This window comes from Aquila chrysaetos, chromosome 20 (genome assembly GCF_900496995.4).
Source record: "Aquila chrysaetos chrysaetos chromosome 20, bAquChr1.4, whole genome shotgun sequence".
NCBI classification, from domain to species: domain Eukaryota; kingdom Metazoa; phylum Chordata; class Aves; order Accipitriformes; family Accipitridae; genus Aquila; species Aquila chrysaetos.
This window is the reverse complement of record NC_044023.1, coordinates 2,429,340-2,446,813: the sequence shown is the minus strand read 5'-3', so window position 1 is coordinate 2,446,813 and position 17,474 is coordinate 2,429,340. Positions and strand designations below refer to the sequence as shown.

General features: G+C 39.0%; 1 protein-coding gene across 7 annotated transcripts in view; it reads right to left on the bottom strand.

Annotated features, from left to right (window-relative positions):
• Positions 1-17,474, bottom strand: part of RAF1 (Raf-1 proto-oncogene, serine/threonine kinase) — an 81,279-nt gene that overhangs the window by 44,569 nt on the left and 19,236 nt on the right. For 4 of the 7 annotated variants that reach the window (XM_030043420.2, XM_030043422.2, XM_030043424.2 and 1 more), the window contains exon 2: positions 2,959-3,058. The exons of 1 other annotated variant lie outside the window; for it this stretch is intronic. In XM_030043420.2, coding sequence (XP_029899280.1) covers positions 2,959-3,058 — 100 coding nt within the window. Of the gene's footprint in view, positions 1-882; positions 1,228-2,254; positions 2,401-2,958; positions 3,059-17,474 lie in introns of those variants that run through there. 2 more of the 7 variants (XM_030043425.2, XM_041118646.1) reach the window with 2 other exon arrangements.

Genomic DNA, 17,474 nt, shown 5'->3' with positions numbered 1-17,474 from the left:
AGCATACCAAGAAGTGCTGACCAATGATTTCCGTGGGTCATGTTTGTGGTTTATAAAATATGAGTTATTTTAATAAGTTGTAGTAAGTTCAGGCCCTGAGACAGCAGTAACTTCGTATATAATTTGAATAAACTTTGTTGTTGTTAAAGAATAAAAAATGGAAAATTATAGGTAAACACCAAAGGCATTCAACTGAAACAAAATAAAGTTTTACATCTACTTTGGAAAAAAATAGATCTGCTACTTCCAGATTTTCTTTCAAAGCAGGTTAGTCAGCAGTGTTGCACAATAAGTTGTCCAGTCCTGAAGATATTAAGTATGGCAACAAACCGTACAAAAAACACATTCCAGATTTCTGAAAGCACCACTGCTCCAACCCAAGTAAGCTAGTTCACTTCTGATTTAATAATCTAAGATTAAATTGCTCACCCTATTAACCAGTCATCCATTTAATGAACATTCATACAGATCCATACTTTTTTTATGATTAATTGTAGCCTTAGGGTTCACCTACAGAAATTTTTCTTTAAGACAAACTAAATTAAAGGCACTTCCATTCTGAATGGGTGTCCACTGAACAGATTTAACTGAACTGCCTAAAATTAACTCTCACATTCACTGATTCAATCTTTTCTTCTGTACCAACACTGCAGACACATCCTAAAGGATAAGCATGTCCATTCAAATTATATCTTAGTTTTACACAATGCAGTGATCTTTTAGGCAACATTTGAAGCCAAGTTCTTCAGAAGCATTAAAATAAAAGACATTTTAAAATAAGTGCTTTGTACAAAACTATTTTCAGATATTTTAAGTTGGCTTTGGTTTTGGAAGAGTCTTAGTTTTACTCCATTACAGACCCTTCTGGTTTTGCATACATACCTACGACAACCTACAATTGCATCTGGAATGCACACTGTGCTGTAACAATTCCACTGCAACTGGTTTTGAGATCTCATTGTCCCAGGTAAGGTCCCTGCATTTATGGATGTCACTTAATGGCTAAGAAGGAAAAAAAAAAAATTCTACACAAGTTACTTAGCCTGACGTAGGCCAGACGAACAATGGACAAGAGACATGCTGCCGTTAGCACGGGCAGGTTATTTGTGTGTACATTTAGACTGTAGATAAAAAGAGTCCAGAAACGGTGCAATCCTCAAGCCCTGCCTCTGGAGTAACACCATTTCTACATGGCAAAGTTGTACCAGTTCAGAAAAAATTAGGAAACTAAAGAATCTTACTCCAGTTTTAAAGTGTCTTTTTTCTAAACTGAGTCTAAGTCGGGGGAAAAAAAGAAAAAAAAAAAAAGTCAAGCAAGCAGTTCGAACTGAGGAATGCCTAAGCAGAATGCATTCAGTTATGCTAATACAGCTTAAACGCATCTTCCGTTCTCGGTTCATTAGACAGTAGATCAAAGTAACAGAAAGGTTAGGGAGTCCCCGCTGGAAGCACAGGAGGGACAAAGCTGCCAGCAGCGAAGCGCAGACCCGCGGAGGCCGGGCGAGCGGAGCCACCGGGGGGCATCCCGCCCCTCCCTCCCCGCCACCGGGGCACCATTCCAGGTGCTGCTGGGCGCCCGTTGCTCATCCCGCCCGCTGGCCGCCGCAGCACCGGGCCGGGCCGGGCGGAGCGGAGCCCCAGCCCCCGGGGACACCCGCCTCGGCCGCGCATTTCCCCCCCACGCCAGCTCCCCGGGGCGGGGGGGGAGCGGCGGCTCCGTCCCCGGGGCTCCGCGCTGGCACTGACAGGCGGCGGCCGCGGCGCACCTTCCCCTCCCACCTGACCCGCCGCAGCCGCCCCGGGCCTCGGACCACCCGCCCCGGGCTTTTTGGCACCTTCCCCGGCTCCCGGGTCCGGGCCGCCGCGCACCCTCCCCTCCCGAGGCGGGAGCCCCCGCCCGGGCCCCGCGGCGGACAGGGACGCTGGCCCCGGCGGCGGAGGGGGAGCGCCGAGGGCTCCGCGATGAGCCGCGACCCCGCAGGTACGGAGAGGGCCGATTCCTCCTCCTTCCTCCCCCGGTCCCTGTCAGGGGCCGAGCGGCCGCCCTTGCCTCGCCCTAGTTTCCCCTCACGGCCGAGGCGGCGGCCGGGTCAGCGCGCCCGGGGCTGAGCCGCCGCTGGGAGCCAGCCGGCGCCGCTCCAGGCGCCAGCACCGAGGAAGAGCGAGCCGGGGAGAAAGGGGAGAAGGGGGAGCCCTTCCGTCCCTCGCTCCCTGCCGCGTCCTCTGCCGCTCACCAGCCCGACGCCGCTCCTACCTATGTCACTCCCTCCCGGCGGCTCCCTGCAGGCTCTCGTCCCGCTCGGTGCCGTTCGTTTCGTTCCTCATCTAAAATGGCGGCCTCACACTCAGCGAGACATTTATCCTCCGCCCATCGACCTCTCGGCACTCGGCTCCTTCCCTCTCGCCTTCTTTTCCCGTCCTCCTCCTCCCCGCCTCTCGGCCTGACCGCGGAGCGCCGAGCTGTCGATAGAACCCGCTCCGCCCCGCGCCCCCGCCCCCTCTGCGGGCCGCCATTTTGGAGCGGCGGCAGCGGCTGAGGCGGCAGCCGGGGGAGGTGAGGCGAGATCCTGCCGCCGCCGCGGCTGCCTCTGCTCCTCCGCCCCTTCTTGGGCAACCGGTCTGGGAGTGGGGGATGAGCCCTGCCGCTGGGTCGGGGGAGCCGGAGCGGGCCCTTCCGGGGCGACCGAGCCGCCTCCCCTCTGTCCTCCAAAGGCGCCCGCAGCGCTGCCGCCAGCCCGGCGTTACGGCCGCCTCCCTGCAGCCCCGCGCCCCCCGCTCAGCTCAGCCCAGCCCAACTCTCTTGCTTGCTCGACAGTTAATTATACGGGGCCCTTCGGCAGTCGGTTAGCTCACGGGTGCGTGTGTCCGCACCGGCGGGGCCCCGCGGGCAGGGCCGCCCCCTCCCCGGGCCGACACCTGCCTCAGCCGCGCTGCCAGCACAGAGCCCGTAAGTCTTACCTGTTCAAAAGCAAACCCTGTTTCTGAAGGGAACAGGCAGAAATTCCCAAGGGGCGGTACGGGCTGAGAGGGGTGGGGTGTGAACTGCTGGGAAAGGTAGCTGGGGAGAAATAAAAAAAAAAAAAAAAAAAAAAAAATAGCGTGCAACCTCTTTTCCTGGAGGAGACAGGGAACAGCTGTCAGACAGCAATCCCCTGTATGTAAGTCGGCACAGCCTCCATGTAAGAGTAAAGATACCGAAGGACTCTGCTGGCTGTTAAGTTGCTGCCAGTGCGCCACAAACCAACCTATTTTAGGTCAGGCTTTGAGAATGTACAGCACTGCCCGTTAAATGGTGAACAGTTAATTTATCATCCCAAAACAAAATTTCTAAGGATAGCCATTGCAAAATAAAACATTTCTCCTAGAACTGTTTTTAAAGAGCATACACGTTTGTGTTTATAGTCACATAAGTTACGTTAATTGTTAATTAAATGAGCACTTCTCTAAAAAGCCTCCAGCAAAATTCTCTCAGCCTTATTTGGGATTTCTATACAGAAGAAAGTTCATTCTGATATAAACCAAGGCTTGAGTTCAGCTAAAGTCACATTAAGCTCATCGAGGCATAGCGAGGGCAAGAAAAAAAAGCAGCACTGTTGGGCTTGCGTCTCCTAAGTACCAAATAAGAAAAAAAAAAACATACAAAGTTTTTAGCTACTGGTGCTCTCCAGGAAGAGGTATTGTTGCCAAGTAATAGGAGATTTAAATGGGCATGGCAACCAGGAGCTCTAGAAGGCCGAAACAAATTTCCATGTCTCTAGAATACTGTGATTCAGTACTTTATTCTCATATGTTCTAGAAGTTATCCACTTATTCCAGTGTAATAATGCCTTCAATTTAGAGGATATTGATAAAAGAAAGATTTAACTAAACTTGTAGCACTCTTTTATAAGACAAACCACGTGGAGATTTCAGCTTTTCTATTGGGAAAAGCGCTTATTCTCTTCTTTTTCTCTTCCCCATTGCCATGGGCTCAGACCTCCCAAAAAACCCCAGAAAAACAAATCCAGACCAAGATGGTGTCTAGCAAAGACAAAATTTTTAAATGTGACTCATTCTTTTCAAATTCTTAAAGAGTAGCTTTTCTCTTAAATGTCACATTTAAACTGAAGGAGTCCTCTGATGCACATACACAGTTTTGACTTTAACAGGAATCATATCTCTCTATCTGACTGCAAGAGTTGGCCCAGGAGAAACAAATAAACTCAAAGCAGTATGTACAATAAATATTCACATGGCTTAAAACTAAGCATACCCATGTAATATGGTAGACAGTAGTACAGATTTTTGCAAAATATGCAAAAGGAGCTTGAAACATTTAATATAAAATATAAATAAGAACATGCTATGAGAAGCTTAAAAAGAAAAAAAGGAAAGAAAATAGGGATAACCACCTCAGGAAGAGGTGCTTTTGACAGAAGACCTTTCATAAAGTTTTAAAATCCTCTTGAAAGAGTAGAAGGATCAAGGATTGTAGTCATGGAACAAATGAACACATGGAGGAAAGCAAGCCAAATTTCAGATAGTTAAACAATGTGGCACATGCAAAGAAATACAATAATTACAAGAAAAAGAAAAGCAAACAAGGAAACCAAGCAAAGAAACTCAAACATTACAGCACTAAAGTAGAAGAGAAACAAAAATTGAACAAACTTTCCAAAATAAACTGAAAATTATTAGCATTCTTCCTGATGTTGATCTGTTTTATGTTTGTGTTTAGTGGCTGGGTTTACAATATGTTTAACATGTGAATGTCCAGGTATTAGACCTTCATTTGTCCAGCCATATAATCAAATCTTACATTTTCACCATCTGAAGTGTTTTCTACCTCTATAAAAAGCAGCCTGAGGAGTGATTAGAAAGAGAATGAGAACCAGTGCCACTAGGGTTTAGAGCAGGCTGTTAGTGACAGTAACTGTTATCTTGAGATATTAGGCAAATCTGTCTAGTGTTTGTAGACTTGGGAACTCCCTTTTATCCAGTGAGTGTGTCGCACAGGCAAAGCCACCTCAGCTTCACGGACTTCAGTTTCCTCATAGTTAAAAATGGTATGGATGATTCTAAGTGGCCATCTTTGAGAAGAGTTTTACTATTGACTGCTGAAAAGAAGTGTGTAAAAGTTAAACCTATTACTTATTTGTTGTGGTTCAGTTTGCTATGTGCAATATTCATGTATTCCCAGTCTAGTTAAGTGTGATTACTTGGGGAATCTCAAAAAATATAAAATGTTTTAAGTGGTATCATATAACCTTAACTGTATCTTTAGTACATAAAATACCTATAAGCCTCAGAAGAATGAGTAGCAAGAATTAGCAGTGTAATGATGGCTGGGAAAAAGAAGAAATGTATATACACACTTTATTATGGAATTTGGGGAATCTTACTCCCTTACTTCTCAAGCCAAGGACTGCTGTAGACAAACTTTGCCATTTTATCCAGGGTTATTCAATCTGAGCCACATTCAAAGCATTGTACTTCTGCATGTTATTTTGATATATGCTATAAATTATTCTCTTATTACCCCATAAGAATTTTTTTTTTTTTTTTGAGTAAGAGAACACTGCTTAGGAAAAATTTAAGTCAAGTTAGAAACAAAAGAAGTCCAATGTACAGAGGCCATGAAGAAGGTGGCCTTGAACAAGTCAAGCAATAGCAACCTAAAAGCTAAGTACTCCAGATAAGGAATATGTTATTTGTATGATGATGCATAAACTATTTTTATTTTATAGTTCAGCTGATAGACTTTATTATTTCCCCATGTCACTGACTTGATCAAAGAAGAGAGGTGGGAATGTAATTTATAGTTTGTTTGGTTTTTTTCATGCATTGTAGAATTTAGATTGCATACATTACTTCAGAACAACAGGACATCTTATATACGAAGCTGTTAACAGACCAGTGAACTTGTTTTGCTGGAATGGAAACGGTAGCACAGTCTGTTCACATTAATTATTTTTGTTATTTTATCCTGGACAAACTCTTAACTTTTTATGTTATCCATACACAACTAAATGTGGTTGCTACTGGGCTGGCTATGCTGCATGCCCTTCTCCGCTCTGTTCAGCATCTCTTCAGCCAAATAGTGAAGCTAAATCTTGGGGGTCTTTCTCTTCTGTATGAAAATAACACTGACTTCCCATAGGCACAACACAAGACACCTCCTTCCAAAAGCTTTGGTCTTTATCATCAGTCATAGATTAAGCATGTAGTGACTTCCATTACTTCCCTGGAAAGGCTGGATTCTGGAAGCAGATCCATTTAAGTAATTACTACACTCAGAAAACTCAGGGGAAGTCAGTCAGGCTATGAGACAGGGTTGTGTAGGCTTGTGTATCTGCAGGTTCTAACCCCCAAGGATCTCCTTCAGTAAATCTTCGTCTCAGTGTAAAGTCAAGTCATGTACTTTATGATACAGAATGGACTGTCTCATACAAACCTCATAGATACTGAAGTGTGAAGTAAGAACAGCATATATTTTTAAATTCACTTTAGTTTATTTACTTCCAGGGTCAAGCCAATTTAAGTGCTTTAAGACAGTTACCAAGAGCTGTCATGAAAAGTTTCTTTTGTTAAGTTTTACACACGCACACACCTTGTGAGACACACTGCCTGAGGTAAATATGTTGTGCCATAGTTGCCTCCACAATACTACAAACAAGTTCTGCCTTATGTGTCGACCACTTCATTCTGTATATAAATTTAAGTTAGTATCTTTATTTTTTCCTTTCTTTCTTCTTTTTTACTGCTTTAACACTTTCATTTAAGAAACATGTTTGTCTAAAAACCATATACAATTTCTTGTAAAGTCAAGGACTATTATCCTCTGCAGATTTGTATATTCTTCCAGAATCAATTCCATCTCTAATACTATAATCCATCTATTAGGTATTCGTACTTACATGGTTCTTGGGTTGTCCTTATATAAACTTAACAATAAAAATATTTGATGCAAACATCAATTGCAATAGATTTTCAATACAAGTTTGTGTGGGAACACTTCAGAGTAAAATCAAAACAGATTTTCGTTAAGCCTTGCAGTAATATATAAATTATTCTGAGAGAGCAGCTCTATAAACAGTAAATAATAATCCCTTACTGAAAAAAAAAAAAGTTATATTAGCCTTTCTTCACCGATAATCTTACACAAAACACTCTTAAAGTTTTCAACAAACTCTCTACCAGTTTTCAGTCCTCCACATGCTCCTACTGTAATTTATGGTATTATAGATATCCAGTATCTCTGGGCTTGTTATGTGGAGTGCAGCAGAGAATTTCTGGTTCTCCAATTTCAGTGCAATGCAATTTGCTTCTAGGAAAATTCAGAGGCACTGCACTACCCCATCCAGTTCTCTCAGACTCTTCTCCAGACAGGGTGAGTTAAGTTGCTTTCCTGAATTTTAGCAACTCATTTGCAGTACTTATTACCAAGATTTAATTTTCTTCTAGTGTGAAAAGAAGTTGTGACACATAAGAAAACTGGTCATAACTTGGAAACCTGAGATGTAAAGCGCAGGTTCCTGCTTACAGACAATTGTCCCTGCTGCATGACTCAGCCCATGTCCATTGACTCATTTGCTGTTATAGACCTTGGCTACCCATTTGTTTGCAAATGCAGTATAAGCTGATGGAAAAAAATAAAATAAATAAAAATATCACTAAAGCCATGTGGCTTCAAAGTGATTGCTGCTAAACTGTGTCTGACAGGTGTTGTTATATTTTATTAGGTAACCATAGCTGTGTTTTTTTCCCTGTAGTTGGAAATGTATTGGAGGGATAGCAGTTAGATTCCCAATAGAAGGATTGAGAATCTGGGTAACATTCCTTTCGTCACAGACAGAACTTGGGAAGCTTCAAAGGAAGCAAAAGACAAATGTACTAAGTCAATTGGTATACCACCGTATACTGAGAATATCAAAGCATGAAAATGATTTTAGAATAATGTTTTATAAATTTAAGGTGGAGATGCTGAACTGATGGGTGCCACCTGCACAGTGAATAAATACTTAGTCTGAATAAACATTATTGGAGCTCCAACGGGGGGGGGGGGGGGGGGGGGGGGGGGGGGGGTAACCCTAGGCTTTAATTTGTGGCTATTTGAACAGTCATTCCTACTTCATAGACAATAAATACAGCACTTTGATTTATACATGTATTCTATTTTTGAAACCTAACCAAACTGGTTTATTGGGTTTATTTTGACTTTCTGAAAAAGTCTAACCACAATAAAATCTATTTAGAGCTAGGTACTACAGTTTAAAAATAACAAAGCATAAGTAGCTCTTTCCTGACAAACATTTTTAGAACCTGGCCTGAATATATAATTGCTCAGCTGCAGAAGATTTTTTTATTTCACCTGATACAGAGCTACATAAAGAGACTGATCATCTGATTTGGCGTGACCTCAAGCTATGCATTATTTTTTCTGTGCATGGACAATTTCTGTTATGTGGTAACTGAACCGCATTCAATACTTAGTTTCTCTACAAGTTATTCATTGTAATAACGTACATTAGGATGACAGCAGAATTTCAGTTTTCTGTGAAGAATCATAAGTATTGAATCAGTAGCGATAGGGCAAAATAGGAAGATGTGTGTATGGGCTCATATGTGTCTGACTATGTCTGAGTGTGTGTGTGTATATATATGTTCAAAACATATGGAGGGATGATAGGCAAGAAAAAAATTATAAGCTTCCCTTTATCTTTTCATAAATCCTATTTGTTGTGATTGTTCATAAAAAAGCCAAACTACTTCTTTTATAGTTTTGATGAGGAACCTATTCTTGTTGTATGTTTGTACTGCATACAGAAACACTCAGCATATGCTCTTTTTGACAGCACACTCAGCTTTTATCAAAGGTAGATTCTAGGAGACAAGGGCATCAAAAGCAGTCTAGCCAGTGTATCTATCTAAGCTGCTCTCCAGCACTCTGGATAAAGCCAGACTAATTAGAATATAGGTATAAGGTTATAAATACCTGGCACCATTCAAAGGTTCAATGTATCTAGCAAGAAGACAAATTAAAAGTCCATTTTAGCCATGTGCATACGTTCAGGTACTAAGAGAAATGGAACTCTCATTTTCTGGATTCTGTTGTAAAAAGCTATGCAAATTAAGAAGAAAAAAAAAGTATTTGGCTTTCAGCACAAGCCTATTTATCCATTGTCTTTCAAGTTCACCTCAAACATTCAGATAAACAAAGATAGGTGATCAAAGGCACATACTACCTTTGGCAATATACCCATGTTTTAGCTGGCTTTTGATACTTTGTACCTCGATGTCTTATATAACAAACTGTGCTTAGAAGGGTATGAAAATTTAAAATTATGTTGTAAGCACATAACGTCAGAAACAGTATACTAATATGACAACAGTGAAAGATTTTTATTATTAAGCTGACTAAGCTTGGTAGCTGTACAAGTATAAGTTCATAACATAATCTTTCTAAAGCATGCTGGTACGTAGTATTTCAGTGCTAAACTACGGTGCATTGGTGAAAATTTCAGTATATGCTAATAGACCACATCTCTGTTACAGGTATCGGCATTATTCTTGTCAGCAGCAGAACGCATCAGCAGATTTCACCATGTGAAGCTCTGTAAGATGATACACCAGTGGAGGTATGGTATTTTTTTAAAAATTGCATATGTATATAGCTAATTTAGTCTCTGATTATAAAGGTGGGGAATGTTTTTGTCAGATGTTTCATGTCACTTGTTAAGGCTTTTTTGCTGTTGTTACAAATTCATTTCTATTAGAAATAGACAGTGGTAATCGGATTGATTATATGCATCAGGATATGCTTTTCCTCCAGTGGAAAAGTCAATTTAATTATGTTTAAAGCTTCTAATACAAGATGATGTTCATTTTGGTCTTATTTTCGTAATAACTTTTTTTAATTTCTTTTTGCAAGATAATAAAAACCCAAAACAATGCTATGAGCAAAACAACTAAATTACTTGAACAGTAATTAGCAAAGACATCAGGTGAAAGGAATGCAAACATACAAGTCTATTGCTATGCCTCACTGCAAAACTCTAGTATGCTGCGTTAGTAGATTTGTTAAATCTTTCAGCAATTGAAGAGAAATGAGTATCAACATGTCTGGTTGTACCTGAGTATTTTTAATACTTCTAAGATGTATATCTAATACCCAGATGTATTCAGATTGATTTATTCAGACATTCCTTAACTTCACATTTATTTCTGTTGGAGACAGAAGCTTTCTATTAGCAACCAATTATGTAAGCCTTTCTTCTGCATTTCACCTAAACGGAACAGTGACATAAGAACTTAAGTAACAGGTAAAACATTATTGCTGAGACATCAGTTTTATTTGATAGTAAGCTAAATAAAATTAAAAAAAAAAAAAAAAAAGCAAAATCTTTTTGGGGGACTAAACCCTGTTTTTCATAAAGTAAGCATTGCTAGTATCTTTGTGAGTTAGAGTAACCTGATTCTATGTTCACACACCAACTTTCAGACTGGAAATGAGAAAAAGGGTATTTTTTTCCCTAACACATATGAAGTTGAATGGAGGGAAAGGAATAACAAGTTCTTGTTACCAGTATATTTCCTTATAATTCCACCTTGAGTTTGACAACTTCAACATACCACCATTTTAATTCTTTTATATAAGCCATGCTATTACAGAGTATTACTTGTAGTGTAATAGGGTCAGTGGTGCTTTATGATGGTTCTGTAATTGAAGTAAAGTTAAATCTTCCCTGGGGCAAGTAGGGTGAAACTCAAAAACATTATTGCTATCTGAGGAGGATCAATTGCTGAGACATCTCCCCAGGACATACTTGACAGATACACCTCTTTTAAGACTGTCTTTTGAAAATAAACTAAGGTGGATTTTTTCCTCCTCTTGTGAGGGCCATATGGTGAATAAGAAACAGTATGACCAAGGATATCTTATGTTGGTGCATGCAGTCTTCAGATGCTTTGACCCAGCACTCTCTGGGTAAATTGTCTGACGTTTTGTAGCTTTCAGGATCACAAACTTCAAAATTAGCTATTTTAACTAAATATTTGGGTGCAACATTCAGTACAAAGCAACAAAGTTATTTTCCCAAGTAATGGATTTTGATGTATCAAGTTTTCAAGTAGGGTCATGCTCTTAGCTGACAAGAATGCAAGCAAAATTATTTGCCTCTTTCCCCCCGCCCCCCCCAGCTTCATTTAGCATTTGATAACATACAGTCAACTACGCTTATTCTTAAATACGTATTGCTGATTATAGACACAGTTTTGTTCAAAATAAATATTGCTTTCCAGAATATTTGAAATATGGGATACCTTATATATATTAGTATAAAATAAATATATTATAAATTAATATTTCACACCTGCTTTGTTTATATCTAGGAGAGTTCAGGATATTTCCTTTGAAACCAAAGGTCTACCCTCAGATTTTTAGTGCTATCATAGTGAAACATATTACTGAGATTGTTTACTTCTATAACTTTATGTATAATCACTACAGTTCACCCTTTAACTTCTACAATTGTGCTTTCCTACCAATCTTCATATAGCTCAGAGAGATGCAGGAAGGCAAGATTTAGCATAGAATTTTGAGATGGGGATAAAAAAAAAAACCCAAATCGCACAACAAAAAACCAAAACCAAAACAAACCAAACACAACCTTAGAACACATAAGGATTAAAAAAATAATAATTACCTGTCAGTATCAGAGGACAGGATTTACTAAATTTAGTAAAATCCCTATTAGTAGATTGACTATAAGAAAGAAAAATCTTCTCTTCCAGATGTACCTGGCATTCCGCTTTGCTTCCGGATTGTCTCCAAGGTGGGCCATTACTTTTAAATGCACAAATATGTAACAATATGTGCCAAGTCTTAGTGCAATTATGTTTTCATTTGAACACACCTTAGAGCAGTCTAGAGTATTTAAACATTATCAATGCAAAGCTTTAGCATCATGCACTACCATAAGTGTAACAATTTGTCCTTGTAATATTCAAAGTGGTGAAATCTGGTATTACAAAATATCCCAGTTCCTCTGGTATCTTGAGGAGGGTAGTAAGTGTTACCACAGTAAACTCCAAGTTAAAGACTTTGAGTTATTGTACACATTTGTTAACTAGTATTCTTTATTTAACACATGGCATTTAAGAAGCTTCCATTTATCAAAAGGGGTGATGGCAGCTAGTTCATACATTTGAAAAACACAATGAAATCTCACATCTAAGTGACCAAAAGATAGAACAGGCCTATTCAAGAAGAATTTCCATTTCTGTAGCAATCCCAGGAAGTCTTTGTGTATGGGTAAGAAATAGGGTCCATTCTCATATTTGACACAATATAGTTCATATAAAATAATAAATCATAGATTTATTTAGTTTAATACAGGCCATGTAATTCACTTGAGTATTTAACTTCATCATGTGGAAAATCCTAATTTCTCTTTGGGATAGGAAATAGACTCAAGTGATTAAAAATCTTCTGGTTACTTTTCCTGGTAGCTTTTTGTTGCTTGTTTTTGTAGGAAGTTAAGAATTCTCTGAGGAAAGCTTCAAGATGTTTGTGTGGCTTTGTGAGTAATGGAAAGAATTTACAACAAAATATGCTACTGCTGCATAGTGATATGGAACAATAAATAGTCAAGAAGTAAGGATCGCTAAGACTCCCTGTCTATAAAATAGCTTTTCCTAGAGGAAAGTGGAGCTGCTGTAAAACAACTTATATGAAACATTTGAGAGGATGCTTGCCAAGGAAGCCTACCTTGGAATTTGGCAAAAAGCCACTATGTTCTAATTACCTTTACTTTGCAGTTCAAATTTGTGGTAAGAAAGCGCTACTTGGAACCAGCTAGTACTGTATTAGGTTATTAAAAATAACAATTATTTTCTTATGAAGATAGGTAGTTTTCACATTGAATACTGCATTCCTCATTCAAGGAAGAGAAAGAATAGCAGTTTCAAGAAAACTTTTATCATAGAAGGAGAGAATATAGAATTATTCTTTCACGATAACTTAATGCAGTAGAGAACTTTCAAAGCAATAAGCCATATAAATGCTATTCTTACCACAACTATTTACTACAAGGCATAACACCCTTGGTCTCCGTTAGCATTTTAGAATAAATGAATGTCATTATTAATGTCAGTATGTCATACTGCAGCAGCTGTTGATATGCTATACAGTTGCTTTCAGTTACATTAGCGTCTATCTACAAACAGTCTAAACTGCCTTATTTTTAAGCTTAACCTGAACTTGTTATTCTGATTGCCCATTGATATTACAAGAGTAAACAAACAGTAAAAAGGCTACTGTTATCAGGCAGCCTTAATCACTATCTGCCCTCATACATTTCTCTCTTCCCCCACCCTCACTACTGCCATCACTTCCAAAGTTGTTGCACCACCTGCACTGCATTAGATGTATGCCACCCAGTATGCTTTCCCACTGAGAATGCCAACTGCGTTTATCTATTTATAATTAAGCGGTTGCAGGGTGCTTTTTGATTCATAGAAGTTATAGAATTAGGCTAAAAAAGTTTTGCAAGTTATTCTTACTAGAATTAGACACTATCAGACAGATTTAACTAAGTCAGTCTTTATATTTCATCAGAGAACTTTTCATTTTTTGGCTTAATTTCCTGACACAAGCTTTTACTTCCAGCATAAGCAAAGCAGTATGAGTACTAACCTGCATAATAAACACAGATGATGTGCTCAAAGCAAGTCACAGGTCTGGTAATGTGGACAAGCAGTTCCTGGTTTTTGTCTAGGGTTAAAGCTTCACACTGCATCAGAGCATTTGGGCTACATTCCTGACTGTCACATGGAGAAAGAATGTGGATTTGGTTAAGTTCTCTGTACCTCAGGTTTCTCCTCTGTAAAGAAAAAGTAGGAGCACTGCTATGCTTTAGGGCTTAGGTGCAATTTCACAATACTTATAACACAGTCTAATGATATACTGCTGACAAAGGGACAGTCCCTTTTTCCCCTTTCAGCCCAAGTTGCACATTTCTGCCTCTTCTCTCATGCTGGATCTAGCAGTCATGACACTGCTTGGTGAGTCAGATTTTTATGTTTTCATGACTAATCTCACAATCCCAGCCCTTCTTGATCAATGCAAGGGAAGGAGCAGGAAGGCCCAACTAGTGGATGAGGTATGCAGAGACTGGAATCTCCCCATTTGGCAACAGCCTACAGATCCAGTTACTTGGTTTGTGAAACTGCAGCCTGAGTAGTTGGAAACCCAGTGATCCCAGAAAGAGTATCTTTTTGCATATGCAAAGTATATCTCAAAGGCTGTACCTTCTTACTCATCTGTTTATCACACTAACATAAGCAGCAATATTATTATATACAATCAGAGCTGAAGTTGCTAAATTAGGGGTTTTTGTCTATTGTTCATAAATTCCACATATGTTATGATTAATTTACATCTTACACTATAGGTATTGTCTGGTTTGAAAAAAGCCCATGTGAATTCTTCAAAAGGTTATAAAAAAAGAACAATAGGAGTAAGTAGGAAGGCAAGAAAGTTTGCTAATAAACACAATTATTTTATATACTTCAGACTAAAAAAACATACATTGAAAAAGCACAATATTAGATTATGAAATAGTAGATTAAATCTTATGCAAGTGAATGCAAAGCAGCAGTCTGGGAGAAGACAGCCTACATCACATGTAAACAGTAAGGGGTTCTGGTTTTGCTCTTGTCAACCAGATAGAGAGATGTGGGATTTACTGTGAATAGGTCCCTAAAAATGCCAGCTCAGTGCTCAGTGATAGTTAAGACAAGAAACAATGTTAGGAATTTGGGACGAGAGCTGAGAAGAAAACAGAAGAGAGTACTTACTGCATTGTATAAATTAAGGATGTACCCACATTTTGAATACAGCATGCAGATCTGTTCCTGTGACAGAATATATGTTTAATAAAATTAAGAGGAACAGAAAAGGGCAGCAGGGACTTTTGGAGGTATAAACCAGCTTCTGCATGGTAAGCAACTAACTAGATTAGGACTCTTCAGCTAGGAAAATGAAAGGATGACACAGAAAAAAGAAGTTATTTTTATAAGACAAGTACCTCTCACAAGCCTTTATAGTCATCTTATAGGGACTAAAAAGAATAAGATTTAGGTAAATTGAGAAAGTAGGTACTCTGCTGTATGTTTGTAGGCATTTCCTATCCTAGGTTCTCACAGCACTTCACAAACCACAATGGATGCAATGATAGATGATTAGGAAGAGTGCTGTAAACAAACAAAAAAAAAGTGCTCTCCTCCTACTACGACCTCCCATGTTATAGCAATCAATGGAAAGTTTTCCTGAATTAGAAGCCAATTTTCTATTTCTGTGCATTTGAAAGTCTTTCATAGTTTTATGCTTTCTGTAAGTTGCCTTTTGGGTTTTGTGTCCACCTTACTATGATTTTACATTTAAAATACCAGAGCCAAGAGCTTTTAAATTCTCATTTAGAAACAACTTTCACTTTCTGACAAATGACTTCTTGCAGCTAATAGTGCTCTTTGTTCTGCAGTTTATCCTTTTTAGGTTTGGAGGGAAAGATCCTTTAAGCTTTTTTTTTTTAATTTTTTTATTTGTCAGTGGATTATGTTGAGTCCCTAGAATAGCATCTTTAAACTCTAAACCATCTGCAAGCATTTTATCCTTTTAGCTGTTACTTCAAAATGAAAACAGAGATTGATTTGCCTAAGGGCACATGGTAAGTTAATGAGGGAGATGGGGAACAAAATTGAGGAGCAAAGGCTGGCAACCTGTTGTTTCAATATCCAACTTCCTCCAAAGATTTTTATTGTATAACAACAACAATCTTCACTTCTTGGCAACAGTTATGCTGCAGTTTCAGTATACTGCCAAACACTTAGAGCTACATGAGATATGCTAGAGTTGAACAATATTGAGATATTCTTACACATCAAGATTTCAGTTTTGTATTATCTCAGTACAGACCACAGTTAAAGCAGAACATGTACCCTATTGACAGGGTACAACTGGAGAGTTTTAGAACTAACTTACAAAGCAGGTGCCTTCCTTTTGTGTAACGGGACTTCTCACAATTTGACTACCACATTTAGAGACAACTGTGAACTGAATTAACAAATTTCAACTTACATGTATTTCTGAAATATTAAAATACAGGTCTTGATGTTTTACTATATGTAGTAAGTATATGAAATATGATAGAATTACACAGCAAATTCCCAACAAAAAGGTGTATATACAGTTGTTTTGAAATTAGTTTCTACTTTTACAAAATGCAGCCAATCTTACAAAAATTATGGCTCAGATTTAGTGATGCCTTTGTTACTTCACAAAATCCTCACAAATTTCTGGAGAGTGCATGTTTTGCCTTGCTTGACCTTTGTTTAATTAAGCAGAATAAACACACATTTGTTTCTCCAACACCCAGAAACTGGAGGAAAAAAATAGCAATATGACATAAAAATACTTAGAAAATTTTTTACAGTGAAGCAGAAATGCCATCTGGTTTAATTTGAGGGGTTAAAAAGTTGTTCTGTATTTACAAAAATTTTGCAAATAACCTGAAAAATCCTTGACAGGTATATCCTAAAGAAACATCTGGGGTGTTAACTTCTGGAATAAAGATACGTAGAATATATACTAAGATGGTGGTCTCAGGGTTTTTGTTTATACATAACACTTTTCCTGGCAATACAAAGCAGCATTAAAGTATGCAACATGTTTTAAAAAAGCAAGTTTAAAGCACACAGGATTGTCATCGCAGATTGCTCACCAAAAGTAAAAACAAACAAACAAACAACACCCCCTGCCAAACACCCCCCCCCCCCAAAAACAACAAAAGAGTTGGGGGGGAGAAGAAAGAGAAATAACATTTTCCCATGCAGGTATTCTGGAAACTGTAGCAGACTCCACCCAACATAGTAAACAGACAGTTTACAGAAAAGCCAGGCTCAAGAGAGAAGTAAAATGAGGAACTCTGCAGTCAGAAAATACAGAAGTTCGCTAACTAAATAAATATTCAGTGTTAAAATTTATCATCCTGATTCTAGGAACTAAGTGATATGACCACAGGCTACAAAAATAGCCCCAGAAGGAGTCACATGGAATGATGTAATGTGAACATGGAATAAATCCTTGCTTTTTTTAAACTGAAAAATTTATATTCAACTCTAGGAAAAACACAAACCAACAAAAAGGTTAGCTCTAGTGCACTGAATCAGGTCAAGGGCAGCATTCATCTGTATGCATTTGATGCTTACATCAGTATCCCATGGTAGAAAAATTTTATACTAACTTTGGCATAATAGTGCAAAGCACTGCACAGAAGTAATGGATAAGACCTTCATTTCTGGAAAAGTTACTCTGCATTAAATGCATCATCATATAGCATATAACTTAATTACTTCTGTTCAAGGACAGAAATAGATATGCAAGTGTTAAGGAACCCCATTATGAGGTTCTGTCCTCATGAAGGAGGTTCATGACT